Source organism: Rana temporaria, chromosome 1, assembly GCF_905171775.1.
Source record: "Rana temporaria chromosome 1, aRanTem1.1, whole genome shotgun sequence".
Lineage (NCBI taxonomy): Eukaryota > Metazoa > Chordata > Amphibia > Anura > Ranidae > Rana > Rana temporaria.
Window position 1 is genome coordinate 418456131 of NC_053489.1, and position 26623 is coordinate 418482753.

General features: G+C 43.3%; 1 protein-coding gene across 4 annotated transcripts in view; it reads right to left on the reverse strand.

The window, feature by feature from the left end:
• ANTXR2 (ANTXR cell adhesion molecule 2) overlaps positions 1-26623 on the reverse strand; it is a 362866-nt gene that overhangs the window by 134340 nt on the left and 201903 nt on the right. For all 4 annotated transcript variants that reach the window (XM_040325040.1, XM_040325021.1, XM_040325013.1 and 1 more), the window contains exon 12: positions 19289-19367. In XM_040325040.1, coding sequence (XP_040180974.1) covers positions 19289-19367 — 79 coding nt within the window. The remainder of the gene's footprint in view (positions 1-19288; positions 19368-26623) is intronic.

The window sequence follows — 26623 nt, forward strand, 5'->3', positions numbered from 1 at the left end:
GTTTTGGATGTAGTTCTCCGTCTATGCCTGGGACCTGGATGCCTTTACAGATCCATCAGCAGGATTCCTTATATGACTATCTGATGAGCCTTGTTTGACCCTTGGGTTATTGTTGGAGGTGAGCGGCCAATTCATAAATTTCACAGTCGATGTTTAGATTGATGTTTTAGCTGTTTTTTCTTCTATGAAGTTATCCCTATGAAATCTTTACCTTTATATAAACTGACTCCTATCATTGGGCTTTAGTTGGACTTTTATTTACATTTATATAACTTTTGCAAAGATTTATTTCATAACATATATATAAACACCATTAACATATGTAAACACTAAACACTTAAAATCCTACTCCCATTTCTTCATATTCAACTGCACACTATTTTTTTTAAATCAGAATTATGTTTATTAAAGGCCACATTATTTATTCATAATCACATCTGTTGATACATTGAGCATAGGTTCACAAATTTCCAGGACACCATGTTTCAGACTAGCAAGTTCATGCCATGGTATCATCATACAGTGTATCCTAATAACATTTATGAAGATGGTAAACATAAGTTCTTCCACTCAAGATTCATAATGTTGCAGAGTGTATTTCACAGCTAGTAAGCCAGTTTCCTCAAGGTTATAATAAGGAGAGATCTATAACAAACATAAAAGATATACTTGTTCAAAACTTCAAATCAGTATCTTCAAATATTAGTAAAGCTCTCAAGTAACAAATAATGTTATCTTACCAATTGGCATGAGCTTGGAGTTCCCCACAGGCAGGGCTGGACTGGGACAGAAATTTGGCCCTGGACTTCATCCAGACTGGCCCACTTTGACAGGTCTCTCCCATGGCAGCTGGGGAGGGAGAGGAGGTGAGCGCTGTGGGAAGGGAGAGACAGAGGAGCAGAGGGGGGCGGCAGTCCGCTATCACTGAAGCCGGCCCACTGAGCCATCGGCCCACCGGGAAACTCCCTGTAGTCCCAATGGCCAGTCCATCCCTGCCCACAGGTGCCATTACACCCACCTAGGCAGTAAAGCACTCCATGTATTGCCAGCCACTGGAATGCAAAAGAGGCTCCAGAAGCACCACTAAGACAAAGATTTACCAAAAAGCAAAGATTAAGTCACGTAATGTGCGTATCTTTAAGCTTAAGTGTTGTAGTATCTCAAATACAATTAAGCAAGTTAACTGTTTTGACTGAAGCAAGTTCTACAGAAAAACTGGAATCTACTAACCAGTGATAGTATAGTAGCTAAGTACATTTATAACCACCTTGAGGCAACGACAGATCCAGGGGGGGGGGGGGCAACAGGGCAATTGGACCCCCCCCCCCCCGGAACAATCATGTCACATTGGCTTTTTTTTATTTATTATTAAATTATTATTTTTTTATAATTTTTTTAATCATTTTTTTTAAAAACTGCCTTGCGGTGCCTGCAGCTGCCGCTGCCGAGTCTCTCTCTCTCTCATCACCTGATCACGCCGTCGAGAGAGAGAGAGACTCATCTTACACGGCCGTCCACTGTGACTGAGTGTCATCATGATACCAGGAGCGGAGGAGGAGGTGGGTGGAGCCTCTTCCCTTCCCTGCACTTTATTTCCCGTAAAAAGGCTGATGTGCTGGCAGGTGGGAACTGACTGAGCATGTGCAGTTGGCCGAGTGTTACTGCTGTGGGTGACTCCGGAGGGAGGCTGGCAGGGCTGGTCAACAACAGCCCAGGAACATGCAGAAACCTGCTTGCTGTGAGCGGACATCTGTCCTGTCACAGTGCTGTTCCCGGCTGCTTCTGAGCTGACAGTCTGTGACACTGTGTGCAGAGAACAGCCGAATGGAAGGGGGTGGGTGCGCTCTGCCTCCTTCAGCCCCCTCTCTCACTGTGCCCGCCCACACTTCAGCCAGCCTGTGTGATCCATCTGTGAATAGGACGTGTGGGCGGGAACGTTTAAACTGAGATCCGACGGTGCTCACTGTCACTGCTCTGTATGTGACGCTCTGGAAGCTGATACCGAGCTAGTGAGTCTTTTGCCTGCTTTCTTCCAAGTGAGTGAGCTGTGACCGGCCTCCCCCCTCTCTCCAAAATTCCTCTCCCCCTCTCTCTGCAGATAAAGTTTCTTTCAGCAGCTTTGTGCAATACCTGGTTCTGTGTGCTATGATTTGGGCTCACGCTGGTCTGCTACAGGTTGGCTGCAGTGTTGGTGATCTGCATGTTACCCTCCCCCCCAGTCCCATAGACTTCTATTAGTTTGCACATTTTTGCTGCATTTTCTGAAAGTGCACAAAAACAGCTGCATCTTTGGTGTGCTTTAAAAAAAAATGCAGCAAAAACGCACAACCTAAAAGAAGCCTATGGGACTGCAGCTAAGGAAAACATGTACATAAGCACAGTGGCCAAACCACAGCACACCAGTGTGTGACCAAAGGCTTGTACACACTTGCAGCAGGCACTGCCACTCCGCTGATCCATGCTCAGGTCACTTTTGGGCATGCTCAGCGGCTCCAACCAGAGCTGTCAGTTTTTTTTTGTTCAACTTGCTGAATTGATAAAAAAACTAAAAAAAACTAGTGGTATGTAAGGATGAGCTCCGGCATGTACGCAAAGCCCACGTGCAGAGCCCACTAGGAAGTCGGTACTGCACTGCGTTAATCACAGGCAGGAAGACATTTCCCGAAGTGCGGCTGCAGAGATCAGGAAATGTCTCACTGCCTGGGATTAGCGCAGCGCCGACTTCCTGGCGGCCCTTGCACAAGGGCTTTGCGAACACGCCGGAGCTCATCCTTAGTGGTGTGTACAAGGCTTTACTATGTTGATAAAGGAATCAAGCAATATTCTTGAGGAGTGGTCTCTCTGTGCGGACAATTTGGAGCAATGTCTCTCTCTGTCAGTGGTGGCTGGTGCTCAAGGTTTATTTGGGTGGGGCAGGGGGGGCACGGCAAACTAATGAAAAACTGAATAAAAAACCCATAAATTGCAGCCTCACTGTGGCCCATCAATTGCAGTCTCACTGTGGCCCATCAATTGCAGCCTCACTGTGGCCCATCAATTGCAGCCAATGTTACCCCCCATCTGCATTTAACCAGCACCCCACCACGCCAGCTCGCTGTCTGACCAACTCTTACCCCATCTTGGTGGCGGGTCAGGTAGCGGGTGACAGTGGTAAGCTGTGGGATGGGCAGTGGGTCAGGCAGCGGCTCCTGTGTTCTCTATGCTTCCTCCATGCTTTTCCTCCTGCTAGACATCCAATAGGAGAAAATGTGGAGCTGTGTCTCTCTCTTGCTTTTGCTATAAAAAAATGTCTTCATCAATTTAGGCCAATATGTATTCTGCTACATATTTTTGGTAAAAAAAATCCCAATAAGCGTATATTGATTGGTTTGCACAAAAAAAAATTCTGCCAGTGCCCCTCCCGAGACTAGACTCTGGATCCTCCTTTGCCTTGAGGTGGTATACAGATGCAGCAGATCTATTATGGATCAGGCAGGACATTATGCGGGTGGAGACAGAAGTGCTGAATGCACTAAAAAAGGTACGTATAGATGTGGGCTATATGTGCAGTGTCCCTGGACATGGGAAGGTGAAACAATTGCCCTTTCTGATGACAGTAACTTTATATCTAGATACTGTGTAGACTATCAGACTGTGGAAGTAGTCTATCTGATGAACTATGTTCGCAGAGCATTTTATTTAGGGAAAACCAAGAGACCATTCTGCAGACATATTCAAGATCATGTTTATTATGATGAGAGTGGCCTGTTGTCAGTGCCCACTGGTAAGTATGCCAGCTTGAAAAATAGCTATGACATGACATCTACTGGCAGCTAACAAATACTCAGTTTGTTATTGATCGCCCTTTATTATACCCCAGAGGAAGCAGGCTTGCTAGCTGTGAAACACTTTGGGGATACGACTTTGTAACATGGTGGAGCTTCAGCAGAATTGATACCAAGCCTCGCCTCCAACAGTGCACCAAATGGGGGCACTGCTATGCAACAGCGGCCGTATGATAGGGGGTCGTCATCCTGCACAAGGGGCAGGTTTAAGCCACGCACCCATTGGCTGGAAGTTCCCCATTTTCCTACTGGAGCTTGTTGGATGCTGGGACCATCTCATTGGCCGGTATCTCATGTGACCCTGGACAGGGACTCCCATTGGTTTCCTTTTAAGCCTTGGACGTCCTGTAAGTGGATTGGAATTAAGGTAAAGACACTTTAGGACTTTGTTCCACTCTACCTCTGTTACCATATGGATCCTTCAATATGTTGGGTTTTACCCTGTTTTTTTGTGGTCTCCCATTTACTGTGCCTCGTTTGGTTTCCTAGATTTCCACGACCCTCTACAACTGCCATATACAATGTAAGATCCAGTCTTATCTTACTTTGCTATTTGATCCTCCACTCTCCCATGTTGATGTATTTGTGGATCATATGCTCCTGTATAGGATGCCAATAAGACATTGTCTTTATTGTCATTGTTATTTTTTTTTTGTTGATCTCTATCGATTGGGCTGTGATTCCTGGTTGTCTTTACAATAGACCCCACATGATCCTCATGTCCCTCGGCTCTAGAGACCATTAGGAGATATTTTGCAGTGTGATACCTGGGCAAGGCTACGTGGGACCTAGTGGTGGATGTCCAATGGGGCATTAACCCCAGCACAATCTTTTGGCCCTTGTGTCTTGGTTTTAAAACATAGTGGCATACATATGTGATGTAATCTTTGTGACTGGGTTAGTACAATACCATTTTTGTATATTCATTGTTTATATACACAATTGTGGCCATGTATATTTAGACTACTTTCACACTGAGGCATTTTTTAGACGCTTTAGCACTAAAAAATAGCACCTGTAAAGCGCCTGAAAACTGCCTCACCTGTAGTCCCAGTGTGAAAGCCCGGTGCACTTGCAGGACAAGAAAAAAAGTCCTGCAAGCAGCATCTTTGGGGCAGTGCAAGAGTTGTGTATACACCGCTCCTAAACCGCCCTGCCTATTGGGGCTTTGCGGGTACTTTTAACTCCTTTATAAAACTAGTAGCGATTTACCGCTACCGCCCCCACCGCCTCAGTGTGAAAGTGCCCTTATGTCTACACTTACTTTTCTGAAAAATTATCGGTATTATCGTGTTTCTGACACCTCTGAAGAAGAATCATCGAAGCGTGTTATTGACATGATCTCTTTTTTTCAATCGTTTTTATTAGTATTTTGAAAAAGGGCAAAAAATAAATGAAGTACTGTACAGAGCAGCAAACAATCCTCACATGCTCTGAATCATACAAGAATTGGTGCAAATATGAGGGGGAGGAGGGGGGGGGGAGAAAGTCATCAGGAGAAGATCTTGGTAAACAGGTTAGGTCTTCAGTAAGGCCACAGATGAACTTATGGACATCAACAGAAATCAACAAAGAAACTAAGCTTTGGGTTATGAACCGAATATATTACAAAAACATTGTTAACACTGGGGATAGCTGGCAGGACTATTGCCCTGTAAGTCAGAGTATGGACCAGTAAAGCAGAAAGATCCTGAGATCTAGACCTTACTGAAATGTAATCACTGAGTAGGCCTTCAAAAATAATAAAAAAGCCATATGCTGCATACACACGATCGGAAATTCCGACAAGAAAAGTCTGATGTGTGCTTTTGGTCGGAAATTCCGACCGTGTGTACAGTAGGTGTTTGTGATATTGTGTTTTTAGCACGACAGCATCGCGCTGATTCTCGGTGACATGGTGCCGAGATCTCGCCGACATCTCGCACTCACTGGAATAGTGACAGCACATTCCAACGTGCGCGTCATAGAAGCGACGGGAGATCCGACTTGGATTCCTGCCAATTCTACACGTGTGCGGTGTTTGTTATGAATCCTGAGGGGGAAGTCCCCGCCGGATTTTAAATAAAAATTCGGCATGGGTTCCCCCCTCAGGAGCATACCGGGCCCTTAGGTCTGTTATGGGTTGTAAGGAGAGCCCCCCTATGCCGAAAAAACGGCGTAGGGGGTGCCCCTACAATCCATACCAGACCCGTATCCAAAGCACGCTACCTGGCCGGTCAGGAAAGGAGTGGGGACGAGCGAGCGACCCCCCCCCTCCTGAGCCGTACCAGGCCGCATGCCCTCAACATGGGGGGGTTGGGTGCTCTGGGGCAGGGGGGTGCACTGCGGGGCCCCCCCACCCCAGAGCACCCTGTCCCCATGTTGATGAGGACAGGGCCCCTTCCCGACAACCCTGGCCGTTGGTTGTCGGGGTATGCGGGCGGGAGGCTTATCGGAATCTGGGAGCCCCCTTTAATAAGGGGGCCCCCAGATACCGGCCCCCCACCCTAAGTGAATGGATATGGGGTACATCGTACCCCTACCCATTCACTTGCAAGAAAAGTGGTAAAAACACAAATAAACCACACAGGGTATTAAAATATTTTATTAGTCTGCCGCTGTCCGGTGCCTTCTCCTTCTTCCGCTGTTCTGTGACGTCTTCTCCTCTTCTTCCGCTGTTCTGTGACGTCTTCTACTTCTCCCTTCAGGCCGCTGCGCTGTGCTGTGACGTCTTCTCTTCTTCTCTTCTCCCGATGCTGACACATCGCCTCTTCTCGCTGCAATGACTGTGCGTGGCTTGCATCGGATTTATATAGGCCTCACAGTCCCATCATGCTCTGGTACCTACCCATGTGATACCTACCCACGTGGTACCTACCGGAGCATGATGGGACTGTGAGGTCTATAAAAGTCTGACGCAAGCCACGCACCTGTCATTGCAGCGAGAAGAGGCGACGTGTCAGCATCGGGAGAAGAGAAGAAGAGAAGACGTCACAGCACAGCGGCCTGAAGGGAGAAGTAGAAGACGTCACAGAACAGCGGGAGAAGACGTCACAGAACAGCGGAAGAAGGAGAAGGCACCGGACAGCGGGAGGAAGAACCGGGGTGCGCCGAGTCAAGAGCGGAGAGCGGCGAACATAGAAGAAGACCCCCCGGAGCGGAGAAGACGTCACAGAAGAGCGGTGAAGACCCCGGAGAGCAGGAGAAGACCCCCGGAAATCGGAAGAAGAAGCTCCCCCTGGTAAAAGAGCTAAAGAAGACAGGGGGAGCCTCCGGAGCAGACTAATAAAATATTTTAATACCCTGTGTGGTTTATTTGTGTTTTTACCACTTTTCTTGCAGGTGAATGGGTAGGGGTACGATGTACCCCATATCCATTCCCTTAGGGTGGGGGGCCGGTATCTGGGGGCCCCCTTATTAAAGGGGCGCTGGCTCCCACGATGGGGCTCGTAGGTGCTCAATCTCGCCGAGAAAGGGAGCGAGATTGACACAATATCGCGTGCACCTACTTTATGCTCCATCGGACTTTTGCTGTCGGGATTTCCGCCAACAAAAGACTGAGAGCAGGTTCTCTATTTTTCCAACGGAAAAAGTTCCTATCGGAAAATCCGCTCGTCTGTATGCAATTCTTGACGGTCGGAATTTCTGACAAGATTTGTGTGACTGTGTGTATGCAACACAAGTTTGAGCCAACATTCCGTCCGAAAAAAATCCATGTTTTCCTTGTTGGAATTTCCGATCGTGTATATGCGGCATTTGTCCAGTGACTATAGCTCCCAAAATATTTTCCCGTTTCCCCTATAGGGGGCTCCAATCCCCCAACTATAACAAACATTTTTGAGTAGGAAGAGAGAGAAGAAAGAAAAAAAAGGGGAGGGGGGGGGGGGGACAAGCAGTTACAGCATGATACCTAGAACATATAAAAAGAGCAGCGCTATCAGATAATCTGAACATGATTCAAAATAAAATGAACATGATAAACATGATAAAAAAATTCATCAATAAAAATAAGTCGGTGAAAAAAAAGGGTTTAGAAATGAAATCCAAAATCCCATTTAGATCCAGTAAGTGGAAGGTGGAGATAGAGGATATACATAGGAGGAAAACACCAGCTTCCCCAAATCCTCTGTGTAAAAAACACCACCAAGATAGAAAGATGGCAGCTTTCCAGAAGGTGTTGGCCTCCAAACTAATGGAAAAACCAACAGCGCAGTGGGGAAAACCATTTCCCAGGTGTGTCAACATAGGTACTGTCAGTCCTGGTATATCCTGCATCACAGCCTCTTACAGGTAACCAGCATCACAGCATCACATAGATACATATGCATATGAATTAAAAAAAGAAAAACAGACCGTAGCGTGATACTGTATAAACGGTTTATTTAGGTATAAAAAAGTCATTATTGGCTTCATTTTCCTGGGACCTGCAAATAATCCAGCCAAAGGGACCATATTTTATCAAAGGTTGGTTTTTTATCTTGTCGAGGGCGCCCCCTGAAGACGTAAACAACAAAACGTACGTCAGCGGCTGTACCTGGTTACGTGTTTGCCCTACGCCACTTCAGGTCAATCTGGTTGCTGTTCACGGCTGCTGGAACGCACGCCACCACGGATGTAAAAGCGAAATGTATCCAGACAAGCCAGCAGCCCCAGTGCCGGGTAGGCACCTTATAATGTAAGAAGCCATTTGGCAAATTTTTATACTTTGGAATTTTAAAATAAAACTGTATTATGCGATGGATGTTCTCTATCCTTTTTTCATATCATACCTGTGACTTCCGGGGAAGAGGCTACTGAATCAACGCCTGTCTCATTGCTATGTGTGCAGGCACAATCCTGCTAAAGCGTTTCTGACTTTCTTTTTAAGTTAAGAGGTCAGATATATCTGGTAAGCACATTAGTTTTCTGTGCACTTTGGGTGTCGGTCTAATCCAGTGTGTGGTGAATTATCACTTATCGCATATTTAAGAGGCCTTTGGTACCCCAGATAAAACTGAGAATTTTGGGCAAAGCACGGAAAAAATATAGTAACCTGGGCAGGACTGTCATTTTCACTGAGACAATCCTACCCATCCATGACAAACTCCCATCTGACCATGCCTGCATGTCTTCTAATAGCCTAGCAAATATAGTAGGATAGTTGGCCGTGTAAAGAGAGGAAAAGCTGGGGGTCAGTCGGATTCCTAAATAGGAGAGGGATGTCTGCTGCCACTGAAATGAGTATTGAGACTGGATACTCTGTAGAGTCGAAATTCTCCCAAAGCGAGCCAGAAAAGACAGTAAGTTTGGCAGAGTATTGTGGGGAGAGGTAATGAACATCAGCAGGTTATCAGTGAATTAAGCGCACTTAGGGCTCCTCCCCCCACTCTCTGTCCTAAAAATTTCTGGGTTTTGACATTTTGCTATTGCAAGAGTTTTGATGGCTATGACGAACAGTATGGGAGATAATGAACATCCTTGTCGAGTGTCCGACACGAGATGGGTATCGGGTCTGATTTGTGGCCACTCAGAAGTTGTAGGTGAGCTATATAATGAGTGCAGCGAGGCCAAAAACTTAGGACTGAAGTTCCATCTTGACAATACCAGAAAAGAAACGGCCATGAGAGGGAATCGAAAGCTTTATGAATGTCAAGGGACAGCAGCATCCGGGTTCTATTTCTTCCGCCATCCCAAGAGGATTGTAGTATGGAAAGTTCAATTGCTCAGCAGCCTGTCTGTGCAGTAAAAATCCTACATGGTCAGAGTGTATGTAGCTAGCTAAAAACGACAACAGCCTATTTGCCAAAATTTCAGTATTAATTCAGGATATTGGATGGTAGTTAGCTACGTCACTATGGTTTTTATGGGGCTTAGGAGTTAGAGCAATAAATGCTCTATTAGAATCCATGTCAATTGGATCACCCCTTTGGGTGGCTTTAAAGAATACCACTAAAGACGGGGCCAAAAAGGGAGCACATATTTTATAGTATATGGTTGTAAACCCATCCGGGCACATGTGCTTTGCCCAGTGGGGCTTGTTTAATGACCACCAATACCTCCTCCACTGTAATTTCTTCTATCTAAGGGGTCTCTATGTCTCTGTCAGAGTTGGGATAGGGAGTCGGTCGACTAAGTCTTCAAACTCTGGCTGACCAGTATTGTTCCTGCCATCATAAAATTTCTTATAGTAGGCATGAAATTCCTGCAAAACCAAATTGGGGGTTTGGGTAAAGGTGCCATCAGGTTTTCAAAGCTTGGGAACATGAGGGGGTGGGCGTCTAGGGACTATAGGAAAAGGGAAGGGCCACCCGGTGACGTAACCAAGTGACCCTACCCCCTTCTGACATCATGTGACACCATGTGATGTCAGAGGGGGTTGGGTCATCCAGTTACATCGGCGGGTGGCCTGCTCTTGCCTATATAACAGCTTTCACAGCCAAAAGACAGCAGTCACTGGGAGGCAGAGTTTTTTTCTATTTTTCAGGCCCATGGGGCGGCATGATTGACGATGGATGTACATCATGGGACACTTTTTTTTTTAAATAAAGGAATTGTCTATTGTGTTTTTTTCTTTTTGACTCTTTGTTTGGTGAATGGGTAGGGGTACAGTGTACCCCTATCCATTCACATGGGGAGGGGGGATCTGGGGGTCTCCTTGTTAAAGGGGGCTTTCAGATTCCAATAAGCACCCACCCGCAGACCCCCGGGCCAGGGTTCATGGGGACAAACTGCTTTTTTTAAACTTTGGCATGGAGTTCCCCTTAAAATCCACACCAGATATGTCTGAACTGGGGGGAACCCACAACAACTTTTTTTTAGATTTTTTTATACACCGGGGCGCTCGTCCCCCTCCTTCTCCTCCGAGGTACGCTATTGGCGTATAACACGCCCCTGTGATTTTCCCCCTATTTTCAGCTGCGTGTTATATGCCGATAAATACGGTATATTGCCGGGAGCCCAGCAATACATCACAGCTGCAAGCAAGTTTGAATGAAATGTTTTCCTTTAGAAATGTCATTTTGCTGTGGCAATGTTCTATACATTGCAAAGATGTATCACTTTACAGGAAGACTATGGGGACCCCCAGGCACAATATTTAAAGGAATAATTATTTTATATTTTTTCACTTTAGGCATTATTAAAATCACTGCTTCTGAAAAACTGTTGTTTCGAAACATATTTTTTTTGCATATGATGCTGTTGAGTGAATAGGCACTAGTGCATTCTTCCTGGATTCAGAAACTGAAACAGAGCTGAGTTACTTTTAAACAGTTTTGTCACTAGCAAATATGAAAAAATAGGAGTTTATTAAAGTGTCTACTTCTTTTCCAATAGCCCACAGCTTATAATAGGAGGAAACAGAATGCTATAAACTAGTAACAGACATTTTCCTGTTTCCTCTTCTTACATTTAGGATAAAGATCAGAAACTGTTGTAGCAAAGAAGCATCTGGTTGTCATCCCCATTAATCATACACATCAATTGAAATGGCACTGCTAAGTTTTACTGCTTTATAATATGAACAAGGACCAATTTTAAATAAGTTAGTTTAACCGTTGGATTGATTTCAGGAGGCACACCTGTTCTGTGCAATAAATAATATATAGCAAATTTGAGCTTTTTATTTAAAGGTAGAAGTGGTGCAAAATGATGTGCCTAATTCTGTGAAATTAATGTACTAATTTCCACATCAGAAAATGTTGTGCCAAAACATGGACAATATCACCTGTTTAAAACATTTTCTTTTCAGTAAGTCAGAACTTATCATCTGTAATGTTTCAGAAAATGCTATGGTAAGACATGTCTTTCTAGTGATAATTAGTCAAATAAGTTGAGTCATAATTGGGAGTGGTAATACTTTGTTGGTCAGGGTACTCTTATATCTTGATGTATGATGGAACAGGCCATAAGATATTGGTAATAATAAGCTCTAGCCACCTAATCTAATCCAAGGCTCTACAGCCTTCTCACACTGGCTTTGTGTGCAATGTTCTGCACATAGATCTGTAGCAAAAGCACAAATGCGCATATTGCAAAGACTCATACAGGATTTCATAAGTCCTGCAACAAAGGGGGCACAGAGTAATTGGGAATAAAGCAGCCAGGGTTAGGGTACAACTAACAAATGAAGCTACTGTAAGAGACGGAAAAAAAAAATTATGCATAACTGAAGGAAAAACTTGGAGTTTTGGATAGAATTGAGAAAGATTAGAACACCTGTCAGGTTTTTATTGCTGTCTGTGTCCCCGTTAAGGATAATTATTTTCTATTTGTCCTGTTTATCATTATCAAAGAAAGTGCAATTAAAATAACATTTCTCATTTCTAATTTCTAAATTTGAGTTGCCCCAGGAACAGAGGGGGAACCATCCAATGGGGACACTAGTTCTGGCAACCCTGGTGATTGAGCTTATTGACTTTTGAGGGATTTCCTCTCACTTTCTGTTCTGGCTACGAAACAGGACGTGAGGAGAAATCTTCCAAATGGGACACAGATGGCAAAAAAGAAAATGATAGGGGCTATAACCTTCCTCTAATCTGTCCTAAATGAATAAAAAGTGTTCCCTTTCGTTCTACTTTAGCCGGTTCCCAATCGGGTCATGCAGATATACTGCAGCAGAATGGCTCCCCTGGGTGAAATCGTGTATGGGTACGTCCTTCCCTTTTTCAGCCACCAAAGGGAGCCACCCGCTGCACGGCAGGGGACACGAATTGCATGGCCGGCAGGCACAATCGATGCGGGCCACGCGCGATCGCATTTTTGAGCGGCAGCACAGGGATTTGTGTGTGTGTAAACACACAAATCCCTGTGCTGTCAGGGAAGAGGAGTGATATTGTTTGTTCCTGCTAAGTAAGAAAAACAATATGTCTCCTCTCCGTCACTCTCATGCCCACACAGTTAGAACACACTGATGGAACATACAATTAACCCCTTGATGGTTCTAGTGTTAACCTCTTCCCTGCCAGTGTTATTTACACAGTAATCAGTGCATTTGTATAGCACCGATCGCTGTATAAATGCCAATGGTCCCAAAAAAGTGTCAAATGTCTCTAATCTGTCTGTCGCAATGTCGCAGTTCACTGCCGTTACTAGTAAAAAAATAATATAAAAATTACATAAAAATGCCAAAAATCTTCCCCATAGTTTGTAGACACTATAACTATTGTGCAAGCCAATTAATATATGCTTAGTGCAATTTTTACCATTGTTACCATAAGTATGTAGAAGAATATATATTGGCCTAAACTGATGAAGATTTTTTTTTTTCATTGGGGATATTTATTATAGCAAAATGAAAAAATATATACTTTTTTTTAAATGCACTCTCTTTTTTTTGTTTATAATGCAAAAAATAAAAACCGCAGAGGTGATCAAATATCACCAAAAGAAATCTCTAGTTGTGGGGGAAAAGGATGCAAATTTATTTGAGAACAGCAATTTGGGGACAACAATTGTGAGTTAAAGTGACACAGTTCCAAATTTTAAAAAGTGCTCTGGTTAGGAAGGGGGTAAAATCTTCCGGGGCTGAAGTGGTTAAAATGCATGTGAGTTATGTTATTTTAGTCTTGTTACCTAATTGTGATACTTGTGAATATTGTAGAAAATTAAGGTAACATTGTGTTCAGTACCAATGCCATCCACACAGTTTGGGGTTCTTCAGGTTTCACTATAATCACAAGGATTCAGCACAGTTACAATGTACAACAAATTCAAGGGAAGTGATATTAGCTGTGAATTAGCAGGAGGAGGGATTCTGATAATGATTAGAGGGCTTGGTAGGTGTTCTGGGGGGAGTGATGTATTTTTGGTTATGTAGGTAGCCATAAATAGGCTGAAAATGCATATCATCACCCTAAGTTGGTTTCCTATCACAGCTGTTTAATTCATATGGGTCTAAGAAAACACATTCATTTATTAGTCAAGAACTTGCTGAAAATATTGGGAAAAACATGTATATTATTTGTTACATGTTCACTGCCTAAGAAAGAAGTAACACCATCGAACTTCACATTTTTATCAAGTCTGTTGGTTGACTGTAGAACAATGTTTACCAACTCTAATCACAGATGAAAATAAATAATCTAGACAGAAGTGAAATAAAACGTTCAAAGAACAGTTCTTTAGGAAGATCACTTTAACAGCAAATTTGTAAGCTTACATTATAGAATTAAGAGGCAGTTCACACTACTGCGACCTGAGGGGCGACTTGTGTCGCCCCAAGTCGGACGACATGTCAAATTACATGTTAGTCAATGAGAGCCGTCTTAATGCACACTACTGAAGCCGCTCCGACTTCAGGAAATATTCTTGTACTACTTCAAGGCGACTTCTACCCATTGATTTCAATGGAAGTCACCTCCAAGTCGGATTCCCTTTCTTAACTGAAGCAACTTTCCAGGAAGATAAACTCGTTTTCTCAGGCAAACCCCTCCCTCCCACAGAGCTGATTGTTGTTTGATTGGCCACAGCCAAAATCATCTGTCCTGGAGGCGACTTGGAGTCGCCTTGTAAGTCGCTCCTAGTCGCGCTGAAGCTGCCTTGCAAAGTCGCGCAAAAAGTCATGTTGCCCCTGTGTGAACCGGCTCTTAAGCCCTGTACACACGATCGGATATCTGATGGAATCCGATGGATTTTTTTATCGGATATCCGATAAAGCTGTCTTTCATCAGTCTTGCCTACACACCATCAGTCAAAAATCTGACCGTGCCAAAACGCTGTGACGTAAAACACTATGGCGTGCTGAGAAAAATTAAGTTCAATGCTTCCGAGCATGCGTCGACTTGATTCTGAGCATGCGTGGATTTTTGACCGATGGACTTCCACACAGACGATCGTTTTTTTCTATCGTTTTTTTATGCATAGGAAAATTTTAAAACATGTTCTTTTTTTTTTCACTGACGAAAAACAAACCGATGGGGGCAACACACGATCGGTTTGTCCGAGGAAAACAGTCTCATCAGACAAACCGTTCGTGTGTACAGGGCTTAAGATTACTGTGTACAATAACAACTATTTATGAAGCTTCACATCTGTAGTTCACAAGTTTTTTTTTTTTACAACATGCAAGTTTATTTACAACCTTTGTATCATATTTGTTTAGTAAATTGATCAATATTTCTTAAATAATAATTATCAGTATATAGATATGTTACATTTTAAACGTATTTCTTCAAATGCTCCAATTTGTATATATATATGTCTATATTTAGTAGTCACAAGCATTTGCAAAACATTAAACAATTCCCGTGAGTATTCAAATTCTGTTTATATGTATTTACAATTTAAAATGTGTAGGTATTACTAATTTTTCCAAACCTATTTTTTGTGACACTTCCTGAAAACTGAATGTTGCATACCTTACACAGCTAGGCTGCAATATATTATAATAAATTATGGTCATTAGAGCTTAAATGTGTTAATTTACACATGTTAACAGACCTAGAGGACAAGAGAGGTTTTAATGAATTCTCTGACGGAGTATGTGCATGTGTGTTGTTTGTTGTTTTCTACTCCCTTGACCCGAGTGGCAGCGAATAGCTTGCAAATTGTCTACTGGTTCATTAGCATTATCAAACTAGTCCTGGGATACGTGATCTCTGTTCAAAATTCCAGCTGCTACTATAGAAACACTAATCTGCTGTCATGTTAGTGCAGTTAAATGCTGGCTTTCAAAACAAGTTTATATATTGAATGCACACTTATGAAAAGCAAGACAAATTATTTGCAAATAGCAATGAGTATATATATATATATATATTACAGTTGTATTCAAAATTATTCAACCCCCACTGAAATTGATTGTTTTGGCCAGTTTGACATTGATTTTGATCATTCAGTCATCCTGCTTACAATTTAATCAAAGAGGCACGTGTAGGCCAGACAAATATAACATATCATTTATAATGAAATAACCACAAATGTCTTTTCTGTGCTCACATCATTATCAGTTTTATTCAACCCCCAAGTGACATTTAATCTTAGTACTTAGTACAACATCCTTTTACAGTTATAACAGCTTTTAAACGTAAAGCATAGCTTGACACAAGTGTCTTGCAGCGATCTACGGGTATCTTCGCCCATTTGTCATGGGCAAAAGCCTCCAGTTCAGTCACATTCTTAGGCCCCATACACACGATAGAATCTTTCCGCAGATAAATCCCATCGAATGGGTTTCTGCGGATAGATTCTATGGTGTGTACACTCCGGCGGATATTTATCCGCGGATATTTCTGAATTCCAGCAGATAAATATTTGTCGACATGCACAGCATATCTATCTGCTGGAATCGGATCCCACGGATGGATCCGCTCGTCTGTACAGACTCACCGGATCCATCCGTCCAAAGGGATTCCCCGCACGCGTCGTAATGATTTGACGCATGCGTGGAATTCCTTATATGACAGCGTCGCGCCCGTCGCCGCGTCATAATCGCGGCGACGGCGCGACACGTCATCGCCAGAGGATTTCCGCGCGGATTTCAATGCGATGGTGTGTACACGCCATCGCATAAAAATCTGCGGAAATCCTCGAGAGGATTTATCCGCGGATACGGTCCGCTGTACCGTATCCGCGGATAAATCCTCTCGTGTGTATGGGGCCTTAGGCTTGCGCTCTGCAACTGCTTTCTTTAAGTCCCACCAGAGGTTCTCAATCAGATTTAAGTCTGGTGACTGCGATGGCCACTCCAAAATGTTCCAGCCTTTAATCTGCAACCATGCTCTAGTGGACTTGGAGGTATGCTTGGGATCATTGTCCTGTTGAAAGGTCCAACGTCTCCCAAGCCTCAGGTTTGTGACGGACTGCATCACATTGTCATCCAATATCTCCTGGTACTGAAGAGAATTCATGGTACCTTGCACACGCTGAAGCTTCCCTGTACCTGCAGAAGCAAAACAGCCCCAAAGCATGATTGAACCCCCGCCATGCTTCACAGTGGGCAAGGTGTTCTTTTCATCATAGGCCTTGTTCTTCCTCCTCCAAACATAGCGTTGATCCATGGGCCCAAACAGTTTCATCAGTCCACAGAACACAATCCCAAAACTTTTGTGGTTTGTCCACATGACTTTTGGCATACTGCAGTGGACTCTTCTTATTCTTTGGAGACAGCAAGGGGGTGCGCCTGGGAGTTCTGGCATGGAGGCCTTCATTACGCAGTGTGCGCCGTATTGTCTGAGCAGAAACTTCAGTACCCACATCTGACAAATCTTTTCTCAGTTCCTCAGCAGTCACATGGGGACTTTTCTCCACTCTACGCTTCAGGTAGTGCACAGCAGTCGAAGTCAGCATCTTCGTTCTGCCATGACCAGGTAGCGTTTCAACAGTGCCCTTTGCCTTGAATTTGCGAATGATGCTTCCTATGGTGTCTCTTGGTATGTTTAACATCTTTGCAATCTTCTTATAGCCATTGCCCTTCCTGTGAAGAGTAATCACCTCTTCTCTTGTCTTCCTGGACCATTCTCTTGACTTCACCATGTTTGTAACCACACCAGTAAATGTCTAGAAGGAGCTGAGTATCACAGTAATTTTAAAGCTGCCTGATTGGTGCTTATTAGGCTTTATTGCTGCTCCCTGACATCCACAGGTGTTTTCAGTACCAGATTGAATACACTTCAATGAACCTCTGTTCTTCAGAGTGGTAGTCTTTAAGGGGTTGAATAATTGTGTAAATGAAGAATTCACAAAATAAACATTTACTACTGTATTACAAAACCGATTGATGTCATTTTAGTTGCATATGGTTCTTTAAGAAGTCCTTGTAGGATTTCATTCTGAATACAATTACAAATGTACACTAAATTCCCTAAAACCCTTTACAGCATTGGGGGGTTGAATAATTTTGAACACAACTGTATATATATATATATATACACAGTTGTGTGAAAAAGGAATTGCCCCTGAACCTAATAACTGGTTGTGCCACCCTTGGCAGCAAAAACTGCAATCAAGCGTTTGTGATAACTGGCAATGAGTCTTTAACATTTCTGTGGAGCAATATCGGCCCACTCTACTTTGCAGAATTTTTTAAATTCAGCCACATAGGAGGGTTTTCCAGCATGAACAGCCTGTGTAAGATCATGATACAGCATCTCAATTGGATTTAAGTCCGGGCTTTAACTCCAAAACCTAAATTTTGTTTTGTTTAAACCATTTGAAGGTGGACTTGCTGTTTTGTTTCATATCATTGTCCTGCTGCATAACCCAAGTACACTTGAGCTTGAGGTCACAAACTGATGGCCGGACATTCTCCTTTAGGATTTTCTGGTAAAGCTCAGAATTCATGGTACCATCAATTATGGTAAGTAGTCCAGCTCCTGACCATCATACTACCACCACCATGTCTGACCATGTCTGACTGTTGGTATGATGTTCTTGTTATGAAATGCTGTATTCGTTTTATGCCAGCTGCCACCTTCCAAAAAGTGAAATTTTTGTCTCATCAGTCCACAGAATATTTGCCTAAAAGTCTTGGGGATAATCAAGATGTTTTTTTGGTAAATGTGAGATGAGCCTTTGAGTTCGCTTTGGTCAGCAGTGGCTTTGGCCTTGGAACTCTCCCATGGATGCCATTTTTGCCCAGTCTCTTTCTTATTGTTGAATCATGAACACTGATCTTACCTGAGGCAAGTGAGGCCTGACATTCTTTAGATGCTGTTATGGGTTCTTTTATGACCTCATGGATGAGTTGTCATCATGCTCTTAAGCCCCATACACACTATCAGTTTTCCTGCAGGTTTTTCTCTTCAGGTTTACCAAAACCATCTAATATGAGGTCAAACCTTAAGAGTTTAAATTTGCATGCAATCAGGCAGGCCCTTGCACTTCATGGTTTTGGTAAACCTGAAGAGAAAAGCCTGCAGGAAAACTGATAGTGTGTATGGGGCTTTAGAGTAATTTATGTAGGCCGGCCACTCCTGAGAAGGTTCACCACTGTTCCAAGTTATCTCCATTTGTGGATATAGGCTCTCCCTTTTGTTCACTGGAGTTTCAAAGTCTTAGAAATGGCTTTGAAACCCTTCCTAGACAGATACTTGTACATTACTTTGTTTCTAATCTGTTCTTGATTTTTTTTTTAGATTGTAGCATGATATGTGGCTTTTTGTGATCTGTTAGCATGCTTTAGTTTGTCAGACAGCTTCTATTTGTGTGATTTCTTGATTCAACAGGTTTGGCAGTAATCAGGTCTGGGTGTTGCAAGTGAAATTTAACTGAGCTTTCCAAAACAAATGTGGTCAATCACAGTTCATTCATTAATCAGCATGGAAGGGGGCAATTACTTTTTCACAGGTATGAACAGCTTTTTCCCCATAATAAATTAAATAATTAAAAAACTGCATCTTGGATTTACTCGTGTTATCTGTGGGTAATATTAAAATGTGTTTGATGATCTGAATCATTTAAGTATAAGAAATATGCAAAAAAAGGAAGGGGGCAAATACTTTTTCGTACAACTGTATATATATATTACAGATAGAATATATTTCTAAAATATGTCCTGTATTACTTACGCAATTTGTAGCTGTGATTGTCAGAGGGCTAGTTAAAGCAGTGTTTCCATTGTTTACGCTCACCCAAACCTCCATGGTTCTAGAAAACATACCAAGAAAATCAAGCATGTTACTTTACATGAATCAATCTATATGGCAACATTAAAGTGTGGGATACCTTTAAATAAAGCTCTCTCTTAATGAATGATAGTACATAATTTTATGATAGTACATACTGGGATAAATAGGTGACAATAGACACCAAAGGTGCCAGTACACTCTACCCCAAGCCAAGGTGTGGTAAGTGTGCAGGCTGGACATGTCTTCTATCATTCTACAATGCAGTGTTAGGTCCTTGTTGTTCTAATAAGAGGCTGCCACATTGCCTTGCTTGATGCAACAGCAGCTGAATGTCTGAGCTTCAACTTTGAAGTCAAGTCTATGTTTTCATATGGCTTTTACAGGGAATACTTGATGTGCCATCCAGTGTTCGGCGCTGGCAACTTGTTATTCCTGTCGGTACTTATAGTACCAACAGCAGCTTATGCCAGCTTTTAAAAATTATATGTAGTGACAGGTGCATGGTGTCAGCAGATTCGCATAATTTTGTACACTATTGAGGTAGTAGCCAGAAATTTCATAAACATGCAAACACCAGTTCTTACTAAAAATAAATTAACTCTTCATACAAGTGTAACTACATATACATTAATGCCTTTACAAATACAAATTCTTACAACTTCTTACAGCATCATCAACTATGCAGTATGACGGGGCATTGGGTGCTAGGCTTTTTGTATTGCTGGACCTTGTAACATGTCAATTCCTGCTTTACATTCAGAAATTTCCTGGTGGGCCGGCACCTGAAAAAAATATGGCTATGTGGCCGGGCCGACATGCAACTGCGCAGGCGCCAGCGCTTTTCCGACGTTAGCTGTGCTCGGGAAAGCCTGTACACGATTGGCAATTTTTGGAAAGGTGGGCGCATGTGCAGTGACGCGGTGGCGCTGAGCGATGCCATTTTTAAAAGTAAAGCAGTAGCGCTCAGTGAGGTCTCGTCTGGCGTATGCTGTGCTTTTAACTACGTCCCCTCTGCAGCCTCTGACCTCCTGCCCCCTGCAACCTCTGACCTCCTGTCCCTCCCCACAGCCTCTGACCTCCTGTCCCCTCCCTGCAGCCTCTGACCTCCTGCCCCCCCTGCAGCCTCTGACCTCCTGCCCCCCCCCTGCAGCCTCTGACTACCTGCCCCCCTGCAGCCTCTGACCTCTCCTGTACCATCCGCAGCCTCTGACTTCTCCTATACCATCCGCAACCTCTGACCTCCCTGTACCATCCGCAGCCTCTGACTTCCCCTGTACCATCCACAGCCTCTGACCTTCCCTGTACCATCCGCAGTCTCTGACTTCCCCTTTACCATCCTCAGCCTCTGACCTCCCCTGTACCACTGCAGCCTCTGACCTCTCCTGTACCATCCGCAGCCTCTGACCTCTCCTGTACCATCCACAGCCTCTGACCTCCCCTGTACCATCCGCAGCCTCTGACTTCCCCTGTACCATCCGTAGCCTCTGACCTCCCCTGTACCATCCGCAGCCTCTGACTTCCCCTTTACCATCCTCAGCCTCTGACCTCTCCTGTACCATCCGCAGCCTCTGACTTCCCCTGTACCATCCGCAGCCTCTGACCTCTCCTGTACCATCCGCAGCCTCTGACCTCCCCTGTACCATCCGCAGCTTCTGACCTCTTGTCTTATATCACGTCTGCCGCCAGGATGGGGGTCACGGAAGAAGTCAGATATGTGTGGAATGTGGAGAGGAAACTATGGGATAAAACCAGAGCCACCAAGCTGGAGCCGACTGAATGAGCCCTCCACCAGGCCAGTCTGAGGGGGAGTCAATACAATATTGTAAGGGGGCAATGATATAAAGGTTTTCCCCTAATATCAGTAAACACTCTTACCTTAGTGTTTTCTTTCTGTGGAAGGTGGTCTCTGGTCACCAGAGTCCTCCCCACATTCCCAGAGTTCCCCTTTACATCATAGTCTGCAGGATTCCACCTTACAGTGCAAGGGGGAACTCTGATGTAAAGGGCAATGCTGCAGACCCTGATGTAGGGGGGAACTCTGATGTAAAGGGGAATGCATTGGACTCTGATATAAGTGAGGTCTCTGGTCACCAGTGCCCCCCTTTATATCAGAGTTTCCGCTTAGATCATGATCTGCAATGTTCCCGTTTATGTCATGTGCTTGCTGGGTTATATTAATCTGACCTTCATGTAAATGGAGAAATATGTTTTTTGACTTAAACACATTGCTATTAGCTTTAGCTACTTGTTTATAGCTTAATAGGTAGATTCAGGTAGAGTTAGGCCGACGTATCAGTAGATACCCCGACCTAACTCAGAATCTGCGCCGACCTATGTTTAAGTGTATTCTCAAACAGAGATACGCTTAAACATATCTAAGATACGACGGCTTGCGCCGTCCTATCTTAGGTTGCAATATTTCGGCTGGCCGTTAGGTGGCGCTTCCATTGCGGTCGGCGTAGAATATGTAAATCAGTAGATACGCCTATTCTCAAAAGTACGCCCGGCCGCCGCAGTACATTTACGCCATTTATGTAAGAGATAGGCCGCCTAAAGTTAAAGCTGCCCCCTAGGTGGCGTAGACAATGTTAAAGTATGGCCGCCGTTCCCGCTTCGAAATTCAAAAATTTTATGTCGTTTGCGTAAGTCGTCCGTGAATAGGGATTTACGTAGTTTACGTCCACTTCGAAATCAATAGGCCCGTGCGGCGGACTTAGCCGCAATGCACACTGGGAAATGTAGGCGCCGGCGCATGCGCAGTTAAAAAAAAACGTCAACCACGTCGGGTCAAGCCTCATTACCATAAAACACGCCCCCTCAGACAAATTTTAATTAGGCGCCCTTACACCCGCCCGCTTTAGGCTACGCCGCCGTAACTTAGCAGGCAAGTACTTTGAGAATCAAGTACTTGCCTCGCTAACTTACGGCGGCGTAGCCTAAACACGCTAAGCTACGCCGCCGCATAGTTGCGGCAATCTCTCTGAATCTACCTATAAATGTTGATATTTGCACTGAAAACTGCCATTTTAGGTACTTTTATTGCAGTGTCAGTAAAAAATGTGTGCTGTTTGTAAATTCCATGTCGCTTATCTATATATAATACACTCTTCAAATGTGCTTTAAAATGCATGGTTTTCCCTTTTGTGAACAAGAAAATAATGACGTTATGCGGTTGGGCTGGTATAAAAATGCTATGGGGCTGGTATGACATTATTTCCAGGGCTGGTTTTTGTTCCCAGCCTGGCCCTGGAGGTGGAGTGAAATTCTGTTTTCCCTTCAATCTTTTTTTTTATTTTGTTTATTTATTTATTTATTTATTTATTAAAATGCTTATAAAACACAGCGCAGTCTTACACACGTGCCTCGATGCGCTGGCGGGATAAAAACAGAACAGAAAAGGGGCAAAAACTACATCGACCAAACAAGTGACAATAAAACAATAACAATCAGTGAATAAAAAATATAAAACATACAAAGCTAAATATATAAAATTTTGAGCTATCAAAATACTTAATATTTAAGTCACCCCGAAAGCCTGGATATATAGCCATGTTTTTAACAATCTCCTAAACTTTAGGAGATCATTTTCCAGTCTTATGTGAAGGGGCAAGGAGTTCCAGAACTGAGCTCCTTGAACTTCCAGGGTCCTCCCACCACATTTGTTTTTAGCAAATTTGGGGATGTTCAACAAAGCCAAATTCTCAGACCGCAGTGATCTAGTAGGCACATGTCTGATGAATTTTTCTCTGAGATAGCCCGGTCCAAAACCATGGATGGCCTTATGCACAAGACACCCCGTCTTAAACTGAGCCCGTTGTGCCACGGGCAGCCAGTGTAAGGCTTGTAGGGATGGAGTGATGTGATCGTACCGGCCCACGCCTGTGAGTAACCTGGCAGCCGCATTCTGCACCAGCTGAAATTGTATGTATTAACAAAGTGGGCAAAAAACAAAATAAAACACTGATTTCATGTGTTAACCTCCCTGACGGTATGATTATTTCAGAAAAAAGGTGCTGAAAGCGATACCATTATTTGCAAGGAAATTTGGCGTTTTATACTGTAGGCCTGTAATTCTTAGGAATAACTCACTTAAATCTGACCAAACAAGAGTCTAGTAGGCATCCCGGGTATGATTTTTTTTTTAAAACAAAATTATAAATTATAATATAATAAATAATTATAAATAATTATAACAAATAATAATATAATTATAATAAAAATTATTTAATAATGTAATCAACTCAAAATCACTGAAATTTGCTCAGTTGCAGAATTGTCGCTGTCATTACTTTTTTTTTTTTATGACAAATTTCCCCACAAATTGCTATCGCTCAATTCTGCAAGTGATTATAATTTATTATGGCTGTTTTCTAGCTGCTCTAAAACCATTTTTGACATAAAGTGACACTTTTGGTTGCTATGGACAATCTACAGTTTGCAGGCAGAAAGAACAGTTTTTATTATATAAAAGTACATGTAGGACACTGGGCAGACCACTAGGGACAAAGGGGGTGTGTATTTTTTACATACAGTACTGTAATCTATAAGATTACAGTATACTGTATGTATTGTTTTAGTTTACTTTTTTGAATTTGGCGCCGTTCTCCGCTTCCGTGCGTCGTAACTTTGCAGGGAACGGAGATTGGCGGCACACAGAGGCACTGTGTGAATTGAGCGAGGTCCCGCTCGCTCACACAGCGCGGTGGCATCGCTGGATCCAGGGACAAGGTAAGTAAACCAAGCCTGTGGATTCAGTGAGGCGAGCCAGAGTCTGACTCGGGGTTACCGATCGTAGCCGAAAAATCTCACCCCGAGTCAGACTCGGGAATACCGCCAGGGGGGTTAATATATTTTCATTATTATTATTATTATTATTATTATTATTATTATTATTATTATTATCTGTCATTGGTGGTAACTATTTTATTTAAATATTACTGGTTTGAAGGAGACCAATTATGAATGTTAAAGTAATCATGTGTTACTGATGTAATAGTGTTGGTAGAAACTCATGCTGAGGGACAAATACAGATAGCGCTTAAACGTCCATGGGTGGGTTGGGCATATAATTCTGTCCATATCACCCACTCTAGAGGAGTATCTATTCTCATAGCGAAAACCACACACTTTGAGCTCCAGGGTTCTGAAATCGATCCATTGGGTAGATATGTATTTTTATATGCTACAGTGTATGAGGGCCCAATACTGTTGATGACTTTCTATCACCATCTAACGCTGCAATTTTGTCTGATGGGTTTAGCTTCATGGCACTATACCCCTCTGTGCCGACAGTAAGGCTGGAAGATTTTAACAATACCCTCAATCCTTATATTGATAGACTGTGTAGAAACACTCTAACTCAACCTACATACCACCCTACATGATTTGCTTGACTGCTAGCTGACTTTAACCTTGTGGACACTTGGAAAATCAAGCACCCCATGTTTGCGGGCATACTCCTGCTTCTCCCCCTCAACACTCAATGTCCAGGATAGACCTCATCATTATATCCTGTTTTCTCTTACCCAGACTAATGCTGCGTACACACGGTCGTTTTATGTGATGAAAAAAAATGACGTTTTTAAAAACGTCACTTTAATTGACCGTGTGTGGGGGAAAACGTCGTTTTATGTCTTCTAAAAAACGACCAAAAAAAATTGAAGCATGCTTCAATTTTATGTGTCGTTTTTCAAAACGTCAACTTTTACTTCACAGAAATTGACCGTGTGTAGCAAAAACGTCGTTTAAAACGACGTTTTTTCATCCGCGCATGCCCAGAAGCTACTTATGAAGCGAGCTTCAATGGAAAAACGTGGTGGAACGTAACCTCGCTTTGCTAGAACATTGTGAGAAAACGATGGTGTGTATGCAACTTCGTCTTTGAAAATTGAAGTTTCAAAAACGTCGTTTTTTACTTCACAGAAAATTTCGTTTTTTTTCATCGCAGAAAGTGATGGTGTGTACGCGGCATAAGAGATGCAGGCTTCTCCCCTAGATCACGTTCAGACCATTGCCCCTCCTGGGCCACATTGTCTCTACCACACAACAGGCCTCAGGTCACGTGGCGGTTAAACCCCTTCTGGCTAACATTACTACCAGAAGAAGATGACATAACGGCTGACTGGGAGCAATACTTCCTAACTAATAGAGATACTGCACCACTGCAAGTAGTTTGGGACATCTTTAAAATTCACGCCCGCTCGACACTTACAACTCGAATCAACGACTAAACAGGACCTCAGAAAAAACTCTGGGCATGGCTCCCCGCAGAGCGAGAGTTTTTGGATGACCCCACACATGACAGGGCTAATAGTCTCAAACTACACTCTAGTGCAGTTGAACAAATGCACTGTAAAAAATCTAGGCATAAAATGTTTTTTCATAGACAAAAATTGTTCGAACATGGGGAGAGAGCTGGGAAACTATTAGCATACCCAGTACACTGCCAGGAGAGGCCACATGTAGTGATTTCACTCCGCTCTCCTGGGCAGGGACTGGCAACAGAACCCAGTCAGTGACGACTTCTTTGCCGCACTGTACACAACTTCAGTCTCGAATGACACCTCCTCCATGGACTCCAGATTCCTTTCTGATATACAACTTCCTCAACTAACCAAGAAACAAGTTGTGGAATTGGAGGCACCACTGAAGGCAGAAGGGATAGACGAGGCCATAGCTGCATTCCCCAGATCTAAAGCACCAGGATCAGAAGGCTTACCCATAGAATTATATTCAACATACTCTGAACTTCTTGTTCCAAAGCTTCTCTCACTATACAATTCCATATATGAAGACTCAAACTTACCCACCTCCATGAGGGAAGCATCAATCGTATTAATCCCCAAGCCCGGCCAGGATCCAAGTCTCCCAGAATCATATCGCCCCATTTCTCTACTCCAGGTGGATTTCAAGATCCTTGCAAAAGTCCTTGCCATCCACCTCAACAAGGTTATTTTATCACTCGTACACAAAGACCAATCATGCCAGGCAGAAACACCTTGTTCAATCATAGACGATTGTTTTTAAATCTTCAGACATCTCATGACAATCCAGGGTCCAGGGTGATTGTGACCTTGGATACGACCAAGACGTTCGACTTGGTTGAGTGGCAGTATCTATGGACCTGCCTTAAAAAATTGGGACTAGGCCCTAGATTTATAAAATGAGTTCAACTAATGTTTCAGGCTCCAGTCTATAGGGTTCTGGCTAACGGGTGGACCTCTAAGCAGTTCCCCCTTTCTAGGGGCACATGACAGGGATGTCCTCTATTGCCAT